Below are 23,265 nucleotides of genomic sequence, written 5' to 3' on the forward strand. Positions count from 1 at the left end.
TACGGTATGACTGAAGAACTTAATACAATCTTATTGAAATCTGACAATATCTGTGCAGCTGTTACAAAGAGTAGACCTACTAAACTATGGATGACTTTACCATTTATAAGAAGTCTGAGGTTACTATCATTATTGTCTGGCTGGTCAATACTATACAACATGAACAAAAAGGTTCCGAAAAATTTGTGTCTGGGACACACAGATAGTCACAAGAGAATGGTTAGCAACAGTAGGGAGACAATGCACAGAGGAGAAAAAAAGTGAATGAAAATTCGGTGTGACAGTTACGTGTGTTCAGAACTGAATGGATAAAAACTGTCTCAAGTTTCCCTTGGGTATACTGGACAACTTTAAGGCCAGTTTTAATGGCGACTGCTTAACAGAAGTTTGAACAAAACAGGGCGGCGTATATGTCATTCTGTAACAATGAAACTTCTGAAAGCATAGTCCGTAGCTTCAGCTGAGCGTAACAAGCGGTTTCTCCGTTACTGGAATCTGAGATGTTATGTAACAAGCATTTGAGTAAGAATCTACACCTTTTAAAGTGTTCACCATAATTATTATTTATTAGACTGACTTACCAACATGAGATTATTTCATTTGCATCTTTTCCTTCTTTCACCTGCACTAAAAATTCGGACAGGAAGACATCCAACCATGCTGACTTCTGTCAACACACAAAAGACATGCATTGTTGCTTAAAAATCACAGCTGTATATATCGAAATTAACTCTATTATCATCTGCTGCCAAAATTACTTGACAAGTAGATTTATGACGTAACGGGGAAATTGATCTACGCGAAAGCATTTTTTTTTTTTTAATGACGAATATATTGAACGACCATTTACCTCGTAAGAGCGATGTTCTGCTTGGATAAAATATTCCCACAACTGTTGGAGCTTTGGAACTGTCATGATGTGCTTCACTTTAAACGTCACAAGAGAGGCTTATTTTGTGTACACATAGCCGATTTAGTAACTCCACAAAAACCAGTCATAAACGTCAGCTTGCGATTGATAACGTTGTTGGCATCATAAAAACATGTATCGTCCTTACAGTTTACAATCCAGCGTGCATTTTCTGTTATGTAACTTTCACTTTTTGCCGCACCTGCCACTTTGAAGGCTGAAATGTCACGCCGTATGAATTAATATAGAATACTAAATTTGTAATTATACCTCGTGGCATAAAACTACACTTGAATTGGAATTATAAAATTCTCGCTCACTGGGTGATAAATCAACGCATGTAATACACTACGAACGTAAACTATGCTGAGAATTTATAACATCCAAAATCAAGCAGCCGCTTCTGCACTGGGTCACAGTGCTTTTAATACATTGCCCTCTGGTGATTGCGTCCAAAACTAGCAGTCACACTAGTAGCAGTAGCAGTATCTTTGAGTACAACGGAAAGTCGACAGACGACAACGTTGATTTGTAGCGGTAGCGGGAAAAAGAGCGAGTTGTGCTGAAAGTGATTCGTGGTGTTAAGTGAGGGCACGTGTGTCTGATTACTTTGTATTGTTTTATACATAAAGTGTAGAGATGGTGCATACAGCTCATCCTGAACTGACAGAAGATGAAGTGGAATTATACGATAGACAGATTCGTCTTTGGGGCCTGGAATCACAAAAGCGGTACATCGCTACTTCCTTGTTCAGTTTGATATTTACTTTTTTTTCTAGATTTTAATCTCTTATCGTAGTAATTACTTGCAATTTTTGTGCAAATTGCTGTGTACTTCTGTTCTACGATTTGATTGTTTTGCTACTGACTATTGTTTAAGTTCGCGTTAAGCGACAGGAAGTCAATTCTAATGAGTGGCAAAAGGATGTTCTTTTTTGGAAAAATCTATATTCCTGTTCTGAGAAGACGAAAGTATATGCATCATTCAGCGACAAGCATACCAGTGTTTTGCACTCGAACTTGCCTAATCCGAAAGAAAGTTTTCTTAAAAAATAAAAATTAAGCTATGCAAAATTTAAGCCCAATATACAACAATGTCATGGTAGTATGAGGATTTCAGTAGGGGGCTGCAAAAAGTCGTTTTAGCACTACAACAGTGTTGTCGCAATCTGAGGCTTTTCATACTGAAACTAGTTGCAAAACTTTTTGTACCCAAGACATTGAATGTCAATGCGGTGCCATTCTCTATTTCTGTCCAGCTTGAAGTAAAGGTTGAAGCAAAATCAAACGTGATAAACTTTCAATCAATTTTGCGATTAATAATGTTTGTACAAATACAGTATGTTGAGTGCCCATTAATAATCCCATAAAGAATTTACTTGCTATGAGCTCTGAAGAAGGTATTTGGGAGTATTCTGTAAGTGGGTCACTTCATTGTAATGGGTGTTACATCCACAAAGATGAAAACTGAAAACTTTCCATGCAGCCTCAACAGAATCCAAATTTAGGAAGTGAAAGTATTTCCTCCCAAGTTTCTGATCCTTTTGATATATTGTAACCTGAAGTTTATATTAACAAAATTGAGTAGCCTAACAAGTAAAAAACAGGGTGTAATGGGTTACACAATTCAGACATGAACCTTTGTATGGAAGTTCTAAAAGTTTGATTTTAATGTACAGAAATTAACAAGCTTTTGTATAAATCAAATATGTTCTCAGTTTTCTTTTCTGCTTGATTGATTTGATTTAAAAAAAAGGAGGGGGGGGGGGTACTGTGACAGGTGTTACATGAACTGTAACAGGTGCTACATTATGCTAATGTTTCTGTTTTACTCAAATGATTAGTGACACTCTTTCTGTTTTCACTAACACAAGCCTATTAAAATTTAATGTAACCAAATTTCCGTGTAATGGCAATACATTTGATCTAAATAATCAAATTATCATTTTTTTAATTACCAGAGAATACACTTCTGCCAGCACCATAATGGAACAAATAGATTAAATTAGGAACATTTCAGTTAATATTGTTATACAGGTATTTTAGTATGCAGTAGGTGTAATTAGCTTTAAACACCTTTTTCAAACACATCTACATTTACACTGAATTCATAATACAGGATGTTTTCTTGTGACTTGACATCAGGTGTTGGTGACTTGGGGACCAGCTGTCTAAATTTTTCAAAACAAATGTCATTTTCATCAGCTTTCAAGATTTTTTACTGTGGCCAGAATCTTTCAGGGACATAATTTTAATGCCGTCATCAGTTTGTATCTGGAATATAGCTAACGTATTGGAACTTTTTTTCTGGTGACAGAGGCCTTTACTAAAACAAACACACCAGACTTAACTTCAGATATACCAGTGTAAATTGACATGGGAGTCACTTGTGTTTCACTTGTCATCAACCCACGTTCAGAATTCCTAGAATCTGTAGAATCAAAACTTCTTCATAGGTTAATCGTCGTACTATATGGTTACTTGTGATCATATTGGATTACAGAAGCATCCGATTCTTTGACCCATGACGTCATGAATATGGCAAAAATTACCATTCTCAGCATCTCCAATATGGCTCCTATGACGTCACTACATAAACATGACAACAAACACGAAAATACGTATAAATACAACAAAAACATCTCCCTCCAAAAATATAATCAAAGTAATGGGACATGTGCCGGAAATAGAGGGTTTTAGGGTGGGGACAAGCTAAATATAAAAATATAAAAACGCACACCACAATCCCAAATCCCACAAAAGACGAAAAACAACACAAAATCCACACTTCTGCTACACCCACAAAATCCAAATGAATCGGTCACTTCCCTTCCCCTACATATCAGCACCTCAGTAGTCATTAGACATCGTGAGAGAGCAGAATGGGGCACTCTGCGGAACTCAACGGACTTCGAACGTGGTCAGGTGATTGGGTGTCATTTGTGTCATATGTCTGTATGCAAGATATCCACACTCCTAAACATCCTTAGATCCACTGTTTCCGATGTGACAGTGAAGTGGAAACATGAAGGGACACATACAGTACAAAAGCGTGCAGGCCGACTTCATCTGTTCACTGACAAAACCGACTGTTGTAGAGAGCCCTAATGTGTAATAGGCAGACATCTGTTCAGACCATCACACGGGAATTCCATCTACATCAGGATCCACTGCAAGTACTATGACAGTTAGGCGAGAAGTGAGAAAACTTGGATTTCATGGTCAAGCGGCTGCTCATAAGCCACATATCGCACCAGTAAATGCCAAACAACGCCTCAATTGGTGTAAGGAGCCTAAGCATTGGCTGATTGAACAGTGGAAAAACGTTGTGTGGAGTGACGAATCGCGGTACACAATATGCCGATCCAATGGCAGGGTGTGGGTATGGCGAATGCCTGCTGAATGTCATCTGCCAGCGTGTGTAGTGCCAACAGTAAAATTTGGAGGCTGTGGTGTTATGGTGTGGTCGTGTTTTTCATGGAGGGTGCTTGCACACCTTGTTTTGTGTGGCACTGTCACAGCAGAGGCCTACATTGATGTTTGAAGCACCTTCTTGCTTTCCACTGTTGAAGAGCAATTTGGGGATGGTGATTGCATCTTTCAACAAGATTGAGCACCTGTTCATACTACACGGACTGTGACGAAGTGGTTGGACAATAACATCTGTGTAATGGACTGGCCTGCACAGAGTCCTGACCTTTGAGATCTTTTTCAATGCTGACTTTGTGCTAGGCCTCACCGACCGACATCGATACCTCCTCTCAATGCAGCACTCCGTGAAGAATGGTCAGGTCACATAGTGTAGCTCAACCGTAAGCATCGATACCACAAAAAAAAAAAAAACTGCAACTACAAAAATTGGAATCAGACCGCAACTATCGATACCACAAAACCAACACCTAAAACAAAATAAATTGGAATCGGACACTCCCTTAACCTATGTAGGTCAACCACAGTTGACGATACCAAAAAACAAACACCTACAACTGCAATAAATAAAACCAAACCCACAACAAATCAAAACCCCCACAAAACATCACAACTCGTGAACAAATGACCCAAAAAATTACTACTGACCACCAACAAATTCATGTGCTACACACTAGGTTAGCCACCCCAATCACACAAACACACACACACACACACAAATAAAAATAGCTCCCAAACCACCCACCCCCCCAAACTTTGCCCCCACCCTAACCAAAAGTAATTTGCCAACAGATAAAAACCACAATCACACATTACAACTCAAAAACAACTGCAACAAAAAAGATCCTCTGCAACATAATCATAAAACAATTCCCTCCCACCCAACCCACCTAAATCCACAGCCAGTACTCACAACCTCCCTACACACACACACACACACACACACACACACACACACACACACACACACACAAAACCTCCAACTAACCACCCTTGGCTTGTACATCTTGCTCACTGCCCTAAAAAAAATGCGAAAAATACAATACTCCGCAGGGATGCTCTTCTGCCAGCAATACTCATCTAAATGAGATTTGAGGTTAGAAGAGTGCCTCTTCCTCTCCTCCCTATGACTGATGTAACCACCACCACCACCACCACCCCCAAAAAACCCTCGACTATTGAATTGGTACACGCTCCAGTTTTGTAATTTTTGAACTCTAAACTGTGGTTTACAACTAAATGATTATAACCCCTCTTCCCCAACTCTCTATATGACAAAAAACCATCTGACACTACTGTACTCCCCTCCTCTATATACTCTTCAATTAACCCCTCCAATTCCCTCTTAGTACGCCCCTCCAAACCCTGAAAACACAATCTGCATACCCATCCCCTGAAATAACAGGCCCCCACACTCATAAACCAACCGGAGACTTGCCCCTCCCATGCTTTCTCTTCCCATACTGTGATTCGTCTGTCTTGGCCACCACCCTCAGCCCACCCAACTTACCCCTATACTTCACATATTCTAAACACACTTCCCTACGAAAAGAAAACGAATCTAACACCATCCTGTCACTCACTCCAGTCTCGTGCACACATAGATAGAGGACATGTAACAAAAATAGTAAGTCATCAAAACAATCTCTCTCATGGTCAATGTAGATTTCTCGAACCAGGTACTGCATCTAATGGAGTGCCAAAGGTTATCCTTTGGATGCTGCCACATATGACAGTCCCTGGTCTGAGACAACGGAACTCTCACCAACCTCATGTTTTCTCTGCAGACACTACATTTAACAATCTCTGCTTATAGACCAAATATCTGGAGAAACTTTATCAACAACATTATGTCCTTACCCATCTCCACCTGCAACCGTGCGTTGTACTTCATAATCATATCCACACCTAACAAAAGAAGCCACACACTAAGTTAAACGTCCTACTGCAGCACAAACAGCAGACCAATAACACCTATTGACGACACATTAACAAAAATGAAAGAAAGACAAAAAAAAAAAAAAAGAATTTAATTGACAACTCGCTGAAACCAATTCCTTCAGTCTCACACACTCCCGACAACTGCGCTCAGCCAACACCAAACTTTAAATGGACCCAGTACACCACCACCACCACCACCAGAGGACACCATCAACCGCAACAAGACAATGTCTACAAAAACAACCAGCTCATAAACTCCGCACTGTAATGATGTCACACACCACAACACCCTTACGTCACGGGTCAAAGCAGACGGATGGGATCCGATGCCTCTGTTGACCCAATCACATTTATCCTATTCATTACAGTAGTGACAGTTTTGGAAACAAGCAAGTGTTTGTGGCTATAATAGTATAGAAAATGGTGATGAACCCTAATATTAGGTATACCTTTTACATTGTCCCATCTTTTGTCTATAATTCTCTTCCACAGTGTCTCATCCCCGAATTGCTCTTCAACAGTGGGAAGCAAGAAGGTGCTTAAAACATAAATGTAGGCCTGTGCTACGACAGTGCCACACAAAACAACAAGGGGTGCAATCCCCCTCCATGAGAAACACGACCGCACCACACCACCACCACCTCCAAATTTTACTGTTGGCACTAGACACACTGGCAGATAAAATTCAGTAGGCATTCGCCATACCCACACCCTGCCATCTGATTGCCACATTGTGTACCACGATTCGTCACTCGACACAATGTTTTTCCACTGTTCAATTACTCAATGCTTACACTCCTTACACCAAGTGAGGCATTGTTTGGCCTTTACCAGTGTGGTATGTGGCTTATGATAGCCAGTCGACCATGAAATCCAAGTTTTCTCACCTCCCACCTAACTGTCAGAGTTACTTTCTGCATAGCTATGAAGCTCTTTAGCCGTGGTGATACAAATCTTTCTGGATTTAACAGGTGTCCAGACAAACCTCTTTACAGCCCCACCTAAAGTATCCACTGTTCCTTTACCATGGGAACTGGCAAAAAAGTTCCATTCACCTGTTAGATCAAAATCACTTTCCTTAAAACAGACACAAAGTTTGCTTGTTTTTAAATTGCCGTGCACAGTTATCAGTAAATATGAACACATGGCTTACCCCGTGGTGCGTTTCACTGTGGTGCTAAAGATAGTTCAGACTGCATACTTGTTGTATGATAAATTGTTACTTATTATGGCATAGGATTTCAGTGTACCATTCAGAACCCAAATACAACATGTAAAAAGTGTGACCTGTGGCTGCAATGAGCACTCTGAATCTCGTTTTGTGATACCAATGAATAGTTCTTGGCAAAATCCATTTGGACGACTGCTAGTCCAGTTGATAAGTTTTCTTTACATGTGTGAAAATACTCTCATTGAACTCTCCTTACAAAGCAGAGAATTATAAACCGTGGCAATTTATTCATCTGTTCCTTCAGAGCATACTCACAGGTTCATGAATGTTCCTTAAGACTTTCACTATTGCTATCTCCCCATTGTTACCATGTAACCTGTTTCTGTAGATCCACATCAGAATTAACTGCGACACATTAAATAGATATTTGGAACACCTGCCAAACATGCAGTTTCCTTTTGATACATCACAACATAAATTTTCTAACAAATCTTTGTAGTTTTTAGGGACATGGGAATTAATTTTGCAACAGATTCAAAAAAACTTAAAAAATTATAGTGATATTTACAGATACAAACACTATGTGTGGCGTGTCTGACTTGCGAAGGACATAGAGAATAGAAAGTTGATTTTCTCAATTTTATCTTAGAGTGGCATTTTTTAAATTCTTCAAATGCTTCTACTGTAATAACCATGTGCATTTTTTGTAATTTCTTTTTTGTCTCACCCTTTTTCCTAATTGTTACATCTTTAATACCTTGTGCTTGACAGCTAACATCATCACAGCAATAAAATTCTTCAATACATGATCTGTGGTCCTTCAATAAACAAGTGGATGGTGATCTTCTGGGTACATTTTCATGTAAAAATATCTGGACCAATTACGTCAACTCTTAATTTTGTAATCTAGCGAGTTTTTTGTTTGGACTGTGTGGTAGTAATTATTTCATCCTGTTGACTGCTTTGCTAAATTACTGAGGGCATTTGAAAGTTCCTATTGGGAATTCAAGATGACCGGTTTTAATTTTCATCTCTTTACCCTTACTCTCTCTAATTTTTTTTATGATTTTCTGCTGATAGTAAGATGTATGAAACAGGCGAAATACCCTCAGACTTCAAGAAGAATATAATAATTCCAATCCCAAAGAAAGCAGGTGTTGACAGATGTGAAAATTACCGAACAATCAGTTTAATAAGCCACAGCTGCAAAATACTAACACGAATTCTTTACAGACGAATGGAAAAACTAGTAGAAGCCGACCTCAGGGAAGATCAGTTTGGATTCCGTAGAAATACTGGAACACGTGAGGCAATACTGACCTTACGACTTATCATAGAAGAAAGATTAAAGAAAGGCAAACCTACGTTTCTAGCATTTGTAGACTTAGAGAAAGCTTTTGACAATGTTGACTGGAATACTCTCTTTCTAATTCTAATGGTGGCAGGGGTAAAACACAGGGAGCGAAAGGCTATTTACAATTTGTATAGAAACCAGATGGCAGTTATAAGAATCGAGGGACACGAAAGGGAAGCAGTTGTTGGGAAGGGAGTAAGACAGGGTTGTAGCCTCTCCCCGATGTTATTCAATCTGTATATTGAGCAAGCAGTGAAGGAAACAAAAGAAAAATTCATGACATTGTAATTCTGTCAGAGACAGCAAAGGACTTGGAAGAGCAGTTGAATGGAATGGATAGCGTCTTGAAAGGAGTATATAAGATGAACATCAACAAAAGCAAAACGAGGATAATGGAATGTAGTCAAATTAAATCGGGTGATGCTGAGGGGATTAGATTAGGAAATGAGACACTTAAAGTAGTAAAATAGTTTTGCTATTTGGGAGCAAAGTAACTGATGATGGTCGAAGTAGAGAGGATATAAAATGCAGACTGGCAATGGCAAGGAAAGCATTTCTGAAGAAGAGAAATTTGTTAACATCGAGTATAGATTTAAGTGTCAGGAAGTCATTTCTGAAAGTATTTGTATGGAGTGTAGCCATGTATGGAAGTGAAACATGGACGATAAATAGTTTGGACAAGAAGAGAATAGAAGCTTTCGAAATGTGGTGCTACAGAAGAATGCTGAAGATTAGATGGGTAGATCACAAAACTAATGAGGAAGTATTGAATAGGATTGGGGAGAAGAGTAGTTTGTGACACAACTTGACCAGAAGAAGGGATCGGTTGGTAGGACATGTTCTGAGGCATCAAGGGATCACCAATTTAGTATTGGAGGGCAGCGTGGAGGGTAAAAATCGTGGAGGGAGACAAAGAGATGACTACACTAAGCAGATTCAGAAGGATGTAGGTTGCAGTAGGTACTGGGAGATGAAGAAGCTTGCACAGGATAGAGTAGCATGGAGAGCTGCATCAAACCAGTCTCATGACTGAAGACCATCACAACAACAACAGTCATGAATTCTTCCTAATATTTTCTTTTAATTTGCATCCCCACAGTTTACCCCTTTGACGTTCCTTTTCAAGTTGTGCCTGATATTTCTCTGTGTTTTCTTTCAGCCTCTACCTATATTTTTTATGCTATTGTTTATAGGAGCAATTTCCAGAAAGAATCATGTTCAAACACATTAAATCTAGGTAGAAGAAACAAATATTTGATAGACCCTGGGCTCATTGCAGCCCCAACTACTTAAAGGAGAGTTAAAAACTATTTTTATGGAACTAGGTTATAGCAGCCAAGTATAACATTTTGTAACTGGGTTCACGTGATTATTGTAACACCCATTATATAAAGAAGTAACTGAAATATTAATTAAAGTATGTTATGTCCTCAACGAGCAACCTTATAACCTCACTTTCACTACAGGGTTTGTATCCAAATATTTCATAATATAATAATTAAATTTTTTGTATAACAGTGTTATAGGCTGCAAAAATGTTTTTAAAATACTTTTTTTGGATTTCATCTTACCTTGAAATGTAATATATGCTTGAATTTGAAAAGTGTCATACAGTTTCCCTCCAAATGTGCAAGGTAAGCAATGGTGTTTCATGACAACAGCATGGTCTTCAACTTAAGTATGACAAATAACATTTATCATCTCATAAAACCTACCAGTAAGCTCATAATAAAAAGTGCAGAAATTTTATATACAAGGCAGATTTTCTTTTAGGGCAGTGTAAGTCATACTTTTAACAGTTGTTACATCAGAACACCATACAGTTTATTAATAATTGAAAAAAATCACTCGGAGGCTCAGTTGGTATGGAATGACCCAAGTTGTTAATATGTAAACACACCATCAAATTTGTAGATAATTTTATTTTATATTGCTAAATGACACAGTCTCATACACACTTATTTTTGTTTAAATTCAGCAAGTGTTCTTGTAGTATAAAGCGTTTTGTTTCTTTTGAGGACCTGGATATCGTGAAAATCGTTTGTGTGAACCAAGTTGCTATTACATAACCAAATTGTCACCTTCCAGCCCAACCTATACCTTGGGCCGCACTACAAATCAGTCTTTCACCACAACCAAGGTTTCATGGGGGTCCAATACATAACATGAACCAAGAGCTGCATGAAAGGTCATTGGTTTGTTTGACCCACTGGGAAGTATCACATAGGTGTTGAAAGAGTTGAACTGGCAGACTCTCAAACATAAACTGTCCTGAGATAGCCTGCTTATGAAGTTTCAGGAACCTATTCTTACTGTCAAAAGTACAATCATATGGAGTATCAAGTGAAATTTGTGACTGGATTCAGGACTTTTCGTTAGGGAGGACGCAGCTTATTATCTTGGATGGAGAGAGTCATCATCAGATGTAGATGTAACTTTGGGTGTGCCCCAGGGAAGTGTGTTGGGACTCTTGCTGTTCATGTTCTATGTTAATGACCTTGCAGACAATATTAATAGCAACTTCAGACTTTTTGCAGATGGCACAGTTACCTATAATGAAGTACTATGTGAAAGAGGCTGTATAAATATTCAGTCAGATCTTGGTAATATTTCAAAGTGGTGCAAAAATTGACAACTTGCTCTCGAGGTTCTGAAATGTAAAACTGTGCATGTCACAAAACAAAAGAAAAAACGTAGTGTCCTATGACTATAATATCAATGAATCACTGTTGGAACCAGCCAATTCATACAAATACCTGGGTATAACACTTTCTAGAGATATGAAACAGAATAATCACATAGGTTCAGTTGTGCATAAAGCAGGTGGTAGACTATGGTTCATTGGTAGAATGCTTGGGAAGTGCAATCAGTCTGCAAAGGGGATTGCGTACAAATCACTCGTGCGGTTCTAGAAAATTGCTTAAGTGTTTGGGACCCGTACCAGGTAGGACTAAAGAGGGATATAGAACATATACAGGGAATGGCAGCACAAACGGTCACGGATTTGTTTAATCCACAGGAGAGTGTCACAGATATACTGAAGGAACTACACTGGAAGACTAATGGAGATAGATGTAAACTAACCCGAGAAAGTGTATCAACAAAGTTTCAAGAACCGGCTTTAAATGATGACTCTAGCAATACACTACAACCCCCTACATATCGCTCTCATAGGGATAGTGAGGATAAGATTAGAATAATTAACTGCATGCACAGAGGCAGTCAAACAATCATTCTTCCCATTCTCCATATGTGAATGGAACAGCAAGAAACACTAATAACTGGTACAATGGGACATACCCTCTGCCATGCATCTCGCAGTGCTTTGCAGACTATAGATGTAGATGTAAATTATGCCCCTAAAATTATTTTAGAACCCCCTACATATCACTCCCACAGAGATAGTGAGGACGATATCAGATTAATCACAGCATGCACAGAGGCATTAAACATTCATTCATCCCATGCTCCATACGTGAATGTAATGGGAAGAAGCCATAACAGCTGGTACAGTGGAATGTATCCTTTGCCATGCACTTCACAGTGGTCGGAAGAGTATGGATATAGATGTAGAAAATTATGCCTGAAAATAGTGCAGCAAAACCGAAGATTGTGGTACCACACATCAGCTTTGACCTGTGATGTCATAAAGATTGTGAACAATACTATTTCAAATTTATATTATATAGTGACCATGTCTTCACTCATTATGTGCAACTAGACACATATAAAATGAAAAAAAAAAAAAAACATTTATTCACAGAAATAACATGGAACTAACAGGACAACTGCAGGAAATATGGGGTTTTGGTCGAGAATAAACTAGATATACAGCAGTCCTAATAATGAATACAAATCAGTACAAATATTAATCCAAAAGTCAAGCAAATGAAATATGAAGCTCTCAGTAAATCCACATTTTTTTTTATTAAAAAAGAAAAGAAACTGGATGAAAACTGCTTTCAAAAATTTCACTTGAACGATATAGCTAAAACAAAATCCACAATACCATAAACCAAAACCACACACAATTCAGCAAACTAGTATCTTTCATTTCACTTCACCTATATAGCCCAGCCAAAACAAAGTTCACTGCACCATAAAACGAAAATTCACCCATGTAACTAATATCGAAAACCTAACCTCATGATGTAGGTAAAACAAACTACACAATACCTACAAATCGCAATCCAACATAATTATTAACAACACAACACAGAAATTTTTAAAAAAGTGCACTAACATTAATTTCGATATACAAGAAATGCACCGTTATACACATGAACACCCATAACTCACAACCAAAGTCATTTAACACACAAATCTAGCAGTCTAGCAAAAGTAAAAATAATATTTCGTAAAGCCACTGTCTCAAATAGCCAGTCAAGACTTCTCAAACAAGAAACCCAAATGAATAGGTGTTCATCCATTTTCTCATTGACAATGCAACGTCTTCTGAGATGCAGGAGCGTCAGTCAGTCTCATACTGTCTCCACAAATGTAACACTTCACATATCCTTTCAAAATGATAGAGAGCAGCAATCAGTTGTCATTTCGTTTGTAGCTTTATTAAAGCAGACCCTGATTTCGGCTAGTGACTAGCCATTATCAATGTAGTATTTGAGAGTTTTTATATGCTCGGCTCCCGTTACAGTTCATTCAAGGTGGCTAGTATGTGAAATCAGGGTCTGATTTAATACAGCTAGAAAGGAAACATCGACTGATTGCTGCTCTCTATCATTTTGGAAGTCACATCACATTTGCTGAACACATTAACTTTCCTAATGGAAAGTAATTTGATGACACTTCACATACTCTAGTTAAACTGAATAACCGTAGGAATTTAATCGTGATCTACATATCATCCCCAATTGTGGCAAGCAAAAATCTAGTCATGAACTTTATTGTCAAATCCATAACTAGCTCATAACAAAACTTAAAATTAAATCTCCAACCATAAACATCACACGTCACTAATAATTCCATACCTGAAAATGACGCTATTGCCAAAAACTGGCAACATCAAAATAACCCATTAACAGACCACCATGAAATCTTCCAGTAGTATTCTCGAAATAGCAATCAAGAAGTCCAATGAATCACTAACAGCATTCACAGACAACTTTGAAACAAGCTGCCTCCGCTAGATCACGTCACAAAATACTCCAACATGCCCTCTGCAGACACAATCTATTTCAAGTAAGCCATATCACAATGAAATGACACAACACATTTATCTCACTGGTCAAAGCAGATGTGTGGTAACACAAACTTCGGTTGAGCCAGCACTGCTAGCAAACATTTGCACACATCATTATTTTCAAAAGTATATATCATTGACGTCGGTTTGCAGTAGGGTTTTGGAGCATATACTGTATTCAAACATTATGAATCACCTCGAAGGGAAAGATCTATTGATACATAATCAGCATTGTTTCAGAAAACATCGTTCTTGTGCAATGCAGCTAGCTCTTTATTCGCACGAAGTAATGGCTGCTATCGACAGGGGATCTCAGGTTGATTCCGTATTTCTGGATTTCCGGAAAGCTTTTGACACCGTTCCTCACAAGCGACTTCTAATCAAGCTGCGGGCCTATGGGGTATCGTCTCAGTTGTGCGACTGGATTCGTGATTTCCTGTCAGGAAGGTCGCAGTTCGTAGTAATAGACGGCAAATCATCGAGTAAAACTGAAGTGATATCAGGTGTTCCCCAGGGAAGCGTCCTGGAACCTCTGCTGTTCCTGATCTATATAAATGACCTGGGTGACAATCTGAGCAGTTCTCTTAGGTTGTTTGCAGACGATGCTGTAATTTACCGTCTGGTAAGGTCATCCGAAGACCAGTATCAGTTGCAAAGCGATTTAGAAAAGATTGCTGTATGGTGTGGCAGGTGGCAGTTGACGCTAAATAACGAAAAGTGTGAGGTGATCCACATGAGTTACAAAAGAAATCCGTTGGAATTTGATTACTCGATAAATAGTACAATTCTCAAGTCTGTCAATTCAACTAAGTACCTGGGTGTAAAAATTACGAACAACTTCAGTTGGAAAGACCACATAGATAATATTGTGGGGAAGGTGAGCAAAAGGTTGCGTTACGCGAGTTGCAATGGAAGTCATTAAAGCAAAGACATTTTTCGTCGCAGCGAGATCTATTTACGAAATTTAAGTCACCAACTTTCTCTTCCAAATGCGAAAATATTTTGTTGAGCCCAAGCTACATAGTTAGGAATGATCATCAAAATAAAATAAGAGAAATCAGAGCTTGAACAGAAAGGTTTAGGTGTTCGTTTTCCCGCGCGCTGTTCGGGAGTGGAATGGTAGAGAGATAGTATGATTGTGGTTCGATGAACCCTCTGCCAAGCACTTAAATGTGAATTGCAGAGTAGTCATGTAGATGTAGATGAGATACTTACAGATATATGTATAGTCATTATATTCTGTAAATAGATCTCTATGTATACTTAGTTTGTAAAAGGTTTCCTTTTTATTTATTTATTTATTGTTCCGAGGGACCACATTAAGGAGAAGTCTCCATGGTCATGGAACGAGTCAATACATTATAACACAATTGTAGAAACAGATAAAACGAAATATAAGAAACATATTCAGGCGACAAGTCGTAAGTTTAAATAAAGAGAATCAACAATGTAAAACTGGAAGTTGCTCAATTATTTAGGTCTTCGAGGAACTCCTCGACAGAATAGAAGGAGTGAGCCATGAGTAAACTCTTCAGTTTAGACTTAGAAGTGTTTGGGCTACTGCTAAGATTTTTGAGTTCGTGTGGTAGCTTACTGAAAATGGATGCAGCAGAACACTGCACTCCTTTCTGCACAAGAGTCAAGGAAGTGCATTCCACATGCAGGTTTGATTTCTGCCTAGTATTAACTGAGTGAAAGCTGCTAACTCTTGGGAATAAGCTAATATTGCTAACAACAAACGACATTAAAGAAAATATATACTGTGAGGGCAATGTCAGAATTCCCAGACTATTGAATAGGGGTCAACAAGAGGTTCTTGAACTTACACCGCACATAGCTCGAACAGCCCGTTTTTGAGCCAAAAATACCCTTTTTGAATCAGAAGAATTACCCCAAAAAATAATACCACATGACATAAGCGTATGAAAATATGCAAAGTAGACTACTTTTCGTGTTGAACTGTCACTTATTTCAGATACTGTTCTAATGGTAAATAAAGCAGCATTTAGTTTCTGAACAAGATCATGAACATGGGCTTTCCACAACAGCTTACTATCTATCCGAACGCCTAGGAACTTGAACTCTTCCATCTCACTTATAATATGCCCATTCTGTCTGATCAAAATATCAGTTCTTGTTGAATTGTGAGGTAGAAAATGTAAAAACTGAGTCTTACTGTGATTTAGCATCAAATTATTTTCCACAAGCCACGAACTTATTTCATGAACTACATTATTTGATAATGTTTCGGTATTACACACAAGATCCTTCACTACCAAGCTGGTGTCATCAGCAAACAGAAATATTTTTGAATCACCGGTAATACTAGAAGGCATATCATTTATATAAATAAGAAGCAGCAGTGGCCCCGGCACCGATCCGTGGGGAACGCCCCACTTAACAGTGCCCCATTGGGACTGAACATCACTACCACTCTCAATATTGCGAAGAATTACCTTCTGCTTTCTGTTCTTAAAATAAGAGGCGAACCAATTGTAAGCTACTCCCCTTACTCCATAATGGTCCAACTTCTGCAGTAATATTTTGTGGTCAACACAGTCAAAACCCTTCGTTAAATCAAAGAAAACACCTAATGTTTGCAACCTTTTATTTAATCCGTCCAAAACCTCACAGAGAAAAGAGAATATAGCATTTTCAGTTGTTAAGCCATTTCTAAAACCAAACTATACATTTGACAGCAAATTATGTGAATTTAAATGCTCCAGTAACCTTGAATATACAACCCTCTCCATAACTTTAGCAAACACCGATGGCATAGAAATAGGTCTATAATTGTCAACATTATCCCTGTCTCCCTTCTTATAAAGTGGCTTCACTATCAAGTACTTTAATCGGTCAGGAAACCGACCACTCCTAAAGGAAAAGTTACAGATATGGCTAAGTACTGGACTAACATACATAGAACAATACTTCAGTATTCTGCTAGATACCCCATCATATCCCTGAGAGTTCTTGGTCTTTAGTGATTTAATTATTAACTCAATCTCCCTCGAGTCAGTATCATGGAGGAGCATTTCAGGTAACAGTCTCGGAACACTTTTTTCTACGAGCGCTATATGATTCCCTGTTGGGACTAGGTTTCTATTTAGTTCACCTGCTATATTTAGAAAGTGATTATTAAATACTGTACATATATGCGACTTATCAGTAACACGGACATTCCCACTGTGCACTGATTCTATATCCTCAACCTGTCTCTGCAGACCAGCCACTTCCTTTACGACTGACCATATGGTTTTAATTTTATTCTGAGACTTAGCTATTCTATCTGCATACCACATACTTTTTGCCTTCCTAATAACCTTTTTAAGCAACTTACAATACTGTTTGTAATGGGCTGCTGCATTTAGTTTTTGACTGTTTCTAACGTTTTGATACAACTGCCACTTTGTTCTACAAGATATTCTTATCCATTTAGTCAGCCACCCAGGCTGCCTGTTTGTGCTAGTACCCTGTTTTGAATGTTCTAATGGAAAGTAACTTTCAAAGAGCACGAGAAAAGTCTTGAGGAAAGCATTATATTTATCGTCTACTGCATCAGCACTATAAACATCTTGCCACTCTTGTTCCTTGATAAGGTTTACAAAGGTCTCGACAGCAACTGGATTAGCTTTCCTAACAAGTTGATAACTATATTTAACATGTGTTGCAGCACAAAAATCTTTTAGAGTTAAAATTTGTGCATCATGATCTGAAATGCCATTCACCTTTTTTCTAACAGAATGCCATTCTAGTAATGAGGAATGAACAAAAATATTGTCTATGGTTGTTCTACTGTTCCCTTGCACTCTTGTTGGAAATAATACGGTTTGCATAAGATTATATGAATTAAAGAGGTCTACCAGCATCCTTTTCCTTGCACAATCACTTATACAATTAATATTGAAGTCACCACATATAACTAACTTTTTTTATTTCCTATAAAGTGAACCAAGAACCTCCTCTAGCTTTAGCAAAAATGTTGTGAAATCAGAGTCAGGGGATCTATAAATAACAACAGTAAGGAGTTTAGCTCCACTAAATTTAACCACACCTGCACAACATTCATACACCTTTTCAGTGCAGTACTTTGAAACATCAATTGACTGAAATGGTATACCGTTTTTCACATACATGGCTACTCCCCCACACCGCAAAGAGCTCCTAGAAAAGCTGCCAGCCAACCTGTATCCTGGTAAAGGAAGCCTCTGAATTATCTCCTTATTTAAGAAGTGTTCAGCTGTACCAATAATATCAGAGTCAGCATCTATAAACAGTTCACTAACTTTATCTCTAATACCTTGTCTTATTTTGATGAAAAATATTAATTCCCTCATTAATCGGATACCTAAGCTTTGTCGAAAGTGGTTTCTTTGTTAGAGAGACTTCCCTCAAGCAGGAATACCTATCAGCTGACTTCAATCTAAAAAGGGTACAGCTCTAACACCCACAACTACCGGATTATTATTATTATTATTATTATTATTATTATTATTATTATTATTATTATTAGTGTTTTAGGGCACACAACAGCGAGATTATCGGCGCCCGTTCCCAAAAGTTCAATTCAGTGCCGAATTGTGAGAGAATGGGTATTGTTCAAATTGCAAGATTGGACACAGCACATCAAAAGAGGGAGATAAAACTAAAAATAAAATAGCAGTACAAACAGATAAAAATAATTAACGGTGGCTGAGTGACCACTTACAAATAATGGGTGACCAAACCACTGGACAGCACATTAAGACTTCAATCCCAATATTTTGGGAAGAAGGCCAGACATCACACAAAAACGTAAAACTCTAGCGACACTCGCCTCATTATTAGTTAAAAGAGAGGGTAGGTCTGGTGGGAAACTGAAATCTTCCCTCAAACCCGCATATAAAACACACTCAGTTAAAATACAACTACCGGAATTTCACCATGAGTGATCCTGCCACGCCCACCTATGCTGTCACCTATAAGCTTTGCCAACCTCCCCTTTCCATACCTGTTGAGGTGCAGGCCATGTCTAGTGAAACCCGTCCTGCTGATAGACTCCACCAACACCACTGAAATGTGACTCATGCCTTCTGTCATCAGCGCACCCCCAAGTCTCATGTTATTACGCCTGATGGCTGTATTAAGATGAGGCCATTCGTGACACTGAAACAGTTGCACGAAATGCACATGCGTGTTGCCAGTTTGAGTGGCTATCTTTTCCAGGTCACCATCTATGCCATGCTCCCATCTCTGTCAATACTATTACCAGCCCCACCCACAATCACTACCTGATCCTCTTTAGTAAAACCCCTACATAACCCCCCCTATGTTAACAGTCACCTGAGCCAATCCTGCATTAGGCTTCACAATGCTGGTAATCTGCTACTCACTCCCCAACACTTCCTGCAACTGCTGGCCTACACCTCTACCATGAGAACTACCTTACAGCAGAACCTTCTTCTTTCTCTTAGGCTTTGCAACTGTCCTAGCCACCGTAACTGCTGAGGTCTGCTACATACTTCCTACATCTACAGCTACTAGAGATTCCTCTCCACTAGACTCTGACAGTTGGTCATATCTATTACAAACACCAATAGTAAAACTATCTGAAAATCTCCAACAGCCAGCTCCCATTCCCCAACCCCCTTCTCCCTCCTCATCCTATCTAGCTCCTCCTGTGCGTTTTTCAACTGCACCTGAAGGGCACAGATCTTACGCTCCTGCTCCTCTATCAACTTACTCTTGCTACATAACCTGCAGTTCCAGGAGAGGATCTCACCAGAATGCCCACTGGCTTCCCCACTGTAATCCCCCCCCAATGAAAATACTTCGAACAAGTCTCACACCGCAATTCACTACTCACGAACCTACGGCAAAGCCCACACTTCTCACTCATGGTCAAATTTTACAGTTATTGAAACAAGAAAACAACTTTTATCTAAGTTCGGCTACTACAACAAGAAGATGTTAAAAAACTGACTACAATAATCACAAATTTGCTCTACAAGGGAAGTAACTACTATTATTGACAGTATTAATCAACAACAAAAGAGAATATAACAAAATACTAACACAGAAAGAAAATCAAACGTCTAATGACACAGTAATGAAACTGAAAGCAGTTCGCAAAAATTTCTCCTGAAATTATTTCACCATAAAACACCAAGAACTCCGGTTGAAGACAACTAAAGTTCCTAAATAAACTACTATACACAAACAATTAATTAGTGCTTAGCTTTTGATGCGTCGCTACAGCTGCAACTGGTCAGCGCAGAATGTAAACACAGGTAAGAGGTTAAGTTGCTCGATACGAAACACTCACAAATATCAGGTCACAACACAAGAAAGGCAGAGGTGAATGAAGAAACCACTAATAAGTCACTTATATAGTAAATATTATCACAAAAACCGTTAAAATATATATCTGAAACCTAAAAATATATGAAAACTTGGAGAGCGATCTCACACGCAGTCACACACTTGATGTATAGAGCACGTGGGGTGTCTTCTTACCCAACTATCTTTTGAATGCATACAAGACAAGTTGAAGACATATCCCTATCCTTTACTCCCCATATCCCTGATTAATGTTATGAATCTTTCACTGACTGAGAACTACTTCAGGCTCTCAACTTGGCTCATGATGTGGCCACAGGCTCCGATTTGAATCATAATCAAATGATCCAACATCTGAATGTGATTCACAGACTCCATCTACTCGGAGTCTTCCACTGTATTTGGCTAGAAGGTGTTTTCCCTTAGCAGTAGAGGAATGATGTCATAATCCCAATCCCAAGGTCCACTGACAGCTACCAACCAATTAGTCTCATCAGTGTGCTTTGAAAACTGTTCAGTAGGATGGTAGGTAAACGATTATGCCGATTTCTCAAGTTATTGGCTGGGAGGGGGCGGGGGGCAGCACATAAGGCATACTACACTACATGACACCATCGTATTTTATGTTCCCTCCGTGACTGGAGCTTTTGAAGTTCCCTACGGGATTTTGCTGGTTTTGGTTTGTCAGTTTTTATCCATCGGGTTGTTTTGCGTTAATAGTTGGTGCATCATTCAGTTCCACATGGAAACAAGTGCAGCGTTTTTAGGGCTCCATGCTAAGTATTACACTTTTCTTTATTAGGGGTAGGCTAGTGACCTCTGTATAATCAATGATCACTCCAGAGCTGTATGACTGTGACTTCTGCTTTTGGTACAGCCGTCAATCTGTAGCCACAGCTGAACACCAGCTCCAAGGAACCATTGGAAAGATCTCTGTGTGCATACTATCCCGTGGCTTCCAGTTTTCTGCCTTGAAGACAATAGGGGTCTTGCATTCCTCTCATTTTACCACAGTTTGACCCAACTCAGAACTCTACTCACATACCCAGCTCTTGGACCTTGTTGTGCGGTTGTGATTTTTGGGACTTGTCTTTGATAAAAAGTTGAGACGGCTGCCCATATTTGCCATTCTAAAACTAGATGTGTGTGAAAACTTAACCCGCTCTGCTTCCTTGTCCATACCTCTGGGGCATGGGTGATACTGCTCTAATCCGTATTTACCAGGTCTTGGTGTCATCTCGACAAGACTACAGTTGCCAGGTTTATAGCACAGTAGCACCGTGGGCTTTGAAATTAATGAACCCAGTACATCACTGTGTAGTAAGACTGACCATTGGCATCTTCTGAACTAGTCCCATAGACTGTCTCATTGTCAAAGCAGGGACTTTATCTCTTCAGTTCTGATGGTACCAACTGTTGTTCAGTTACACAATTACTATACAATGAGCATCACACTTATCAACACGAATGTTGTATCAGAGGAAAGGCACAATCATGTGTTGCCCATTGCACTATAATCAAGTTTTTCACAGTACATGGCGTAAAAGCATCCGAAATTATGAAAATACTTGTGGCACACTTTGGAGACGACACCCTGAGAAAGACTCTCAAGTTTGTGCTTGGTAAAAGTAGTTTTTACGAGGACGAGAAACAATTGAGAATGCAGCTCACTGACGTCACCTGAAGACTAGCATGACTGAGGAGCATTGTTAGACAGCTTATCAAAGACAATTTGTGAACAGCAGTTGCTGAGATTGCTGCAGAGGTAGTGCTCAGATGATCATTACTGAGAACCTCAGATGTTGGATAGTGTCCCCAAGGTGGCTGCCTTGTCTTCTCACTGCAGACCAAAAATTTTATTGTCTAGAGGTGTGCAAATGGCTACTGACATGCTACCAAACTGAAGGGGAAAATTTTTTTCACCAGATTGTGACTTACAGCGAAATGTGGGTACACCATTATACCCTAGAATTGAAAAAAAGCAGAAAAAATGGCGCTCTCAAAGTGTTTGTGTGCAACAGGCTGCTGTGACAGCTACATTCACTTTGTGAAAATGGGATCAAGAAACTGCCTATGTGCCAGGAACAATGTTTTTTCCTGTTCAGGGGCTATATAGAAAAATAAGTTCCAACCCTACCTCCTCTGCTGGCTACCCTGTTTATCTCCTTTTATTCAGTTTTCTGTTACTTTGAGGTGTGGTTAGCCATTTTTGTGCCGCATGCTATTTTACTTTTTTAGGAGAACCCTTTTGTGCACCACTCTGCTGAAGGCTGGACCTTAAGGACCAATTACCTTCAATACTAGTTGATACCGAAAGAACAGTTGAACAGGTTTTTATTCTTCCTTTGAGAGAATGGGTTCTATTCACATATTTAACACTGTGACTCTTTCAGATTGGGGGCAGGACAGCTGTGGAGGGACATCTCCCACCGCATGGTGAGGCCTGGGAGAGTCCTGATGAGACCCATCCACTTCCCAGCATGATCATTTTTATTGTCTGTCCTACTGGTGTTCATTACACTTTTAGCCATTTCACTTTTACTGTGATTTTATATATCTCTTCTCCACACAGCAACAAGAAATTGTGTATCCTGTTGTTGTCCCCCCTTCCACCTGTGCACCAAGTACCAGAAGAGAGGTTGGGTGATGAGGCCACAGCAAGCACCTTGACATCTGGAATCTCGAGTTGCAGAACTATGCTGAAGGAAAGGTGCCAGCTGCTTGGGTGGGAGTACCAGGTATGCCAGTGCTGAGGGACACAAAGGCACTGGCCCAGCAGCTGTGGAAGCGCAGACAACAGCCTCACAGGAACAGCCAGTAGCAGGCTTCAGAGAACTGGACCTCAGAGGAGCGGCAGGAGGCAGTGACATCCATAATTCAGCTGGGTCCGCCCATGCAGCAGGGATGCCCTACTAGGCTTCGACAGACCTTGATGGAGGAGG

The 23,265-nt window shown here is 39.3% G+C and overlaps 1 protein-coding gene across 1 annotated transcript in view; it reads left to right on the top strand.

Moving 5' to 3' along the window:
- The first annotated feature begins 1,390 nt into the window (after window positions 1–1,390).
- LOC126195248 (SUMO-activating enzyme subunit 1) overlaps window positions 1,391–23,265 on the top strand; it is a 58,956-nt gene continuing 37,081 nt past the window's right edge. Inside the window, exon 1 of the mRNA XM_049933776.1 lies at window positions 1,391–1,641. Within this exon, the coding sequence (XP_049789733.1) occupies window positions 1,550–1,641 (92 nt within the window). The 5' untranslated portion in view covers window positions 1,391–1,549. The remainder of the gene's footprint in view (window positions 1,642–23,265) is intronic.

This window comes from Schistocerca nitens, chromosome 7 (genome assembly GCF_023898315.1).
Source record: "Schistocerca nitens isolate TAMUIC-IGC-003100 chromosome 7, iqSchNite1.1, whole genome shotgun sequence".
Taxonomy (NCBI): Eukaryota; Metazoa; Arthropoda; class Insecta; order Orthoptera; family Acrididae; genus Schistocerca; species Schistocerca nitens.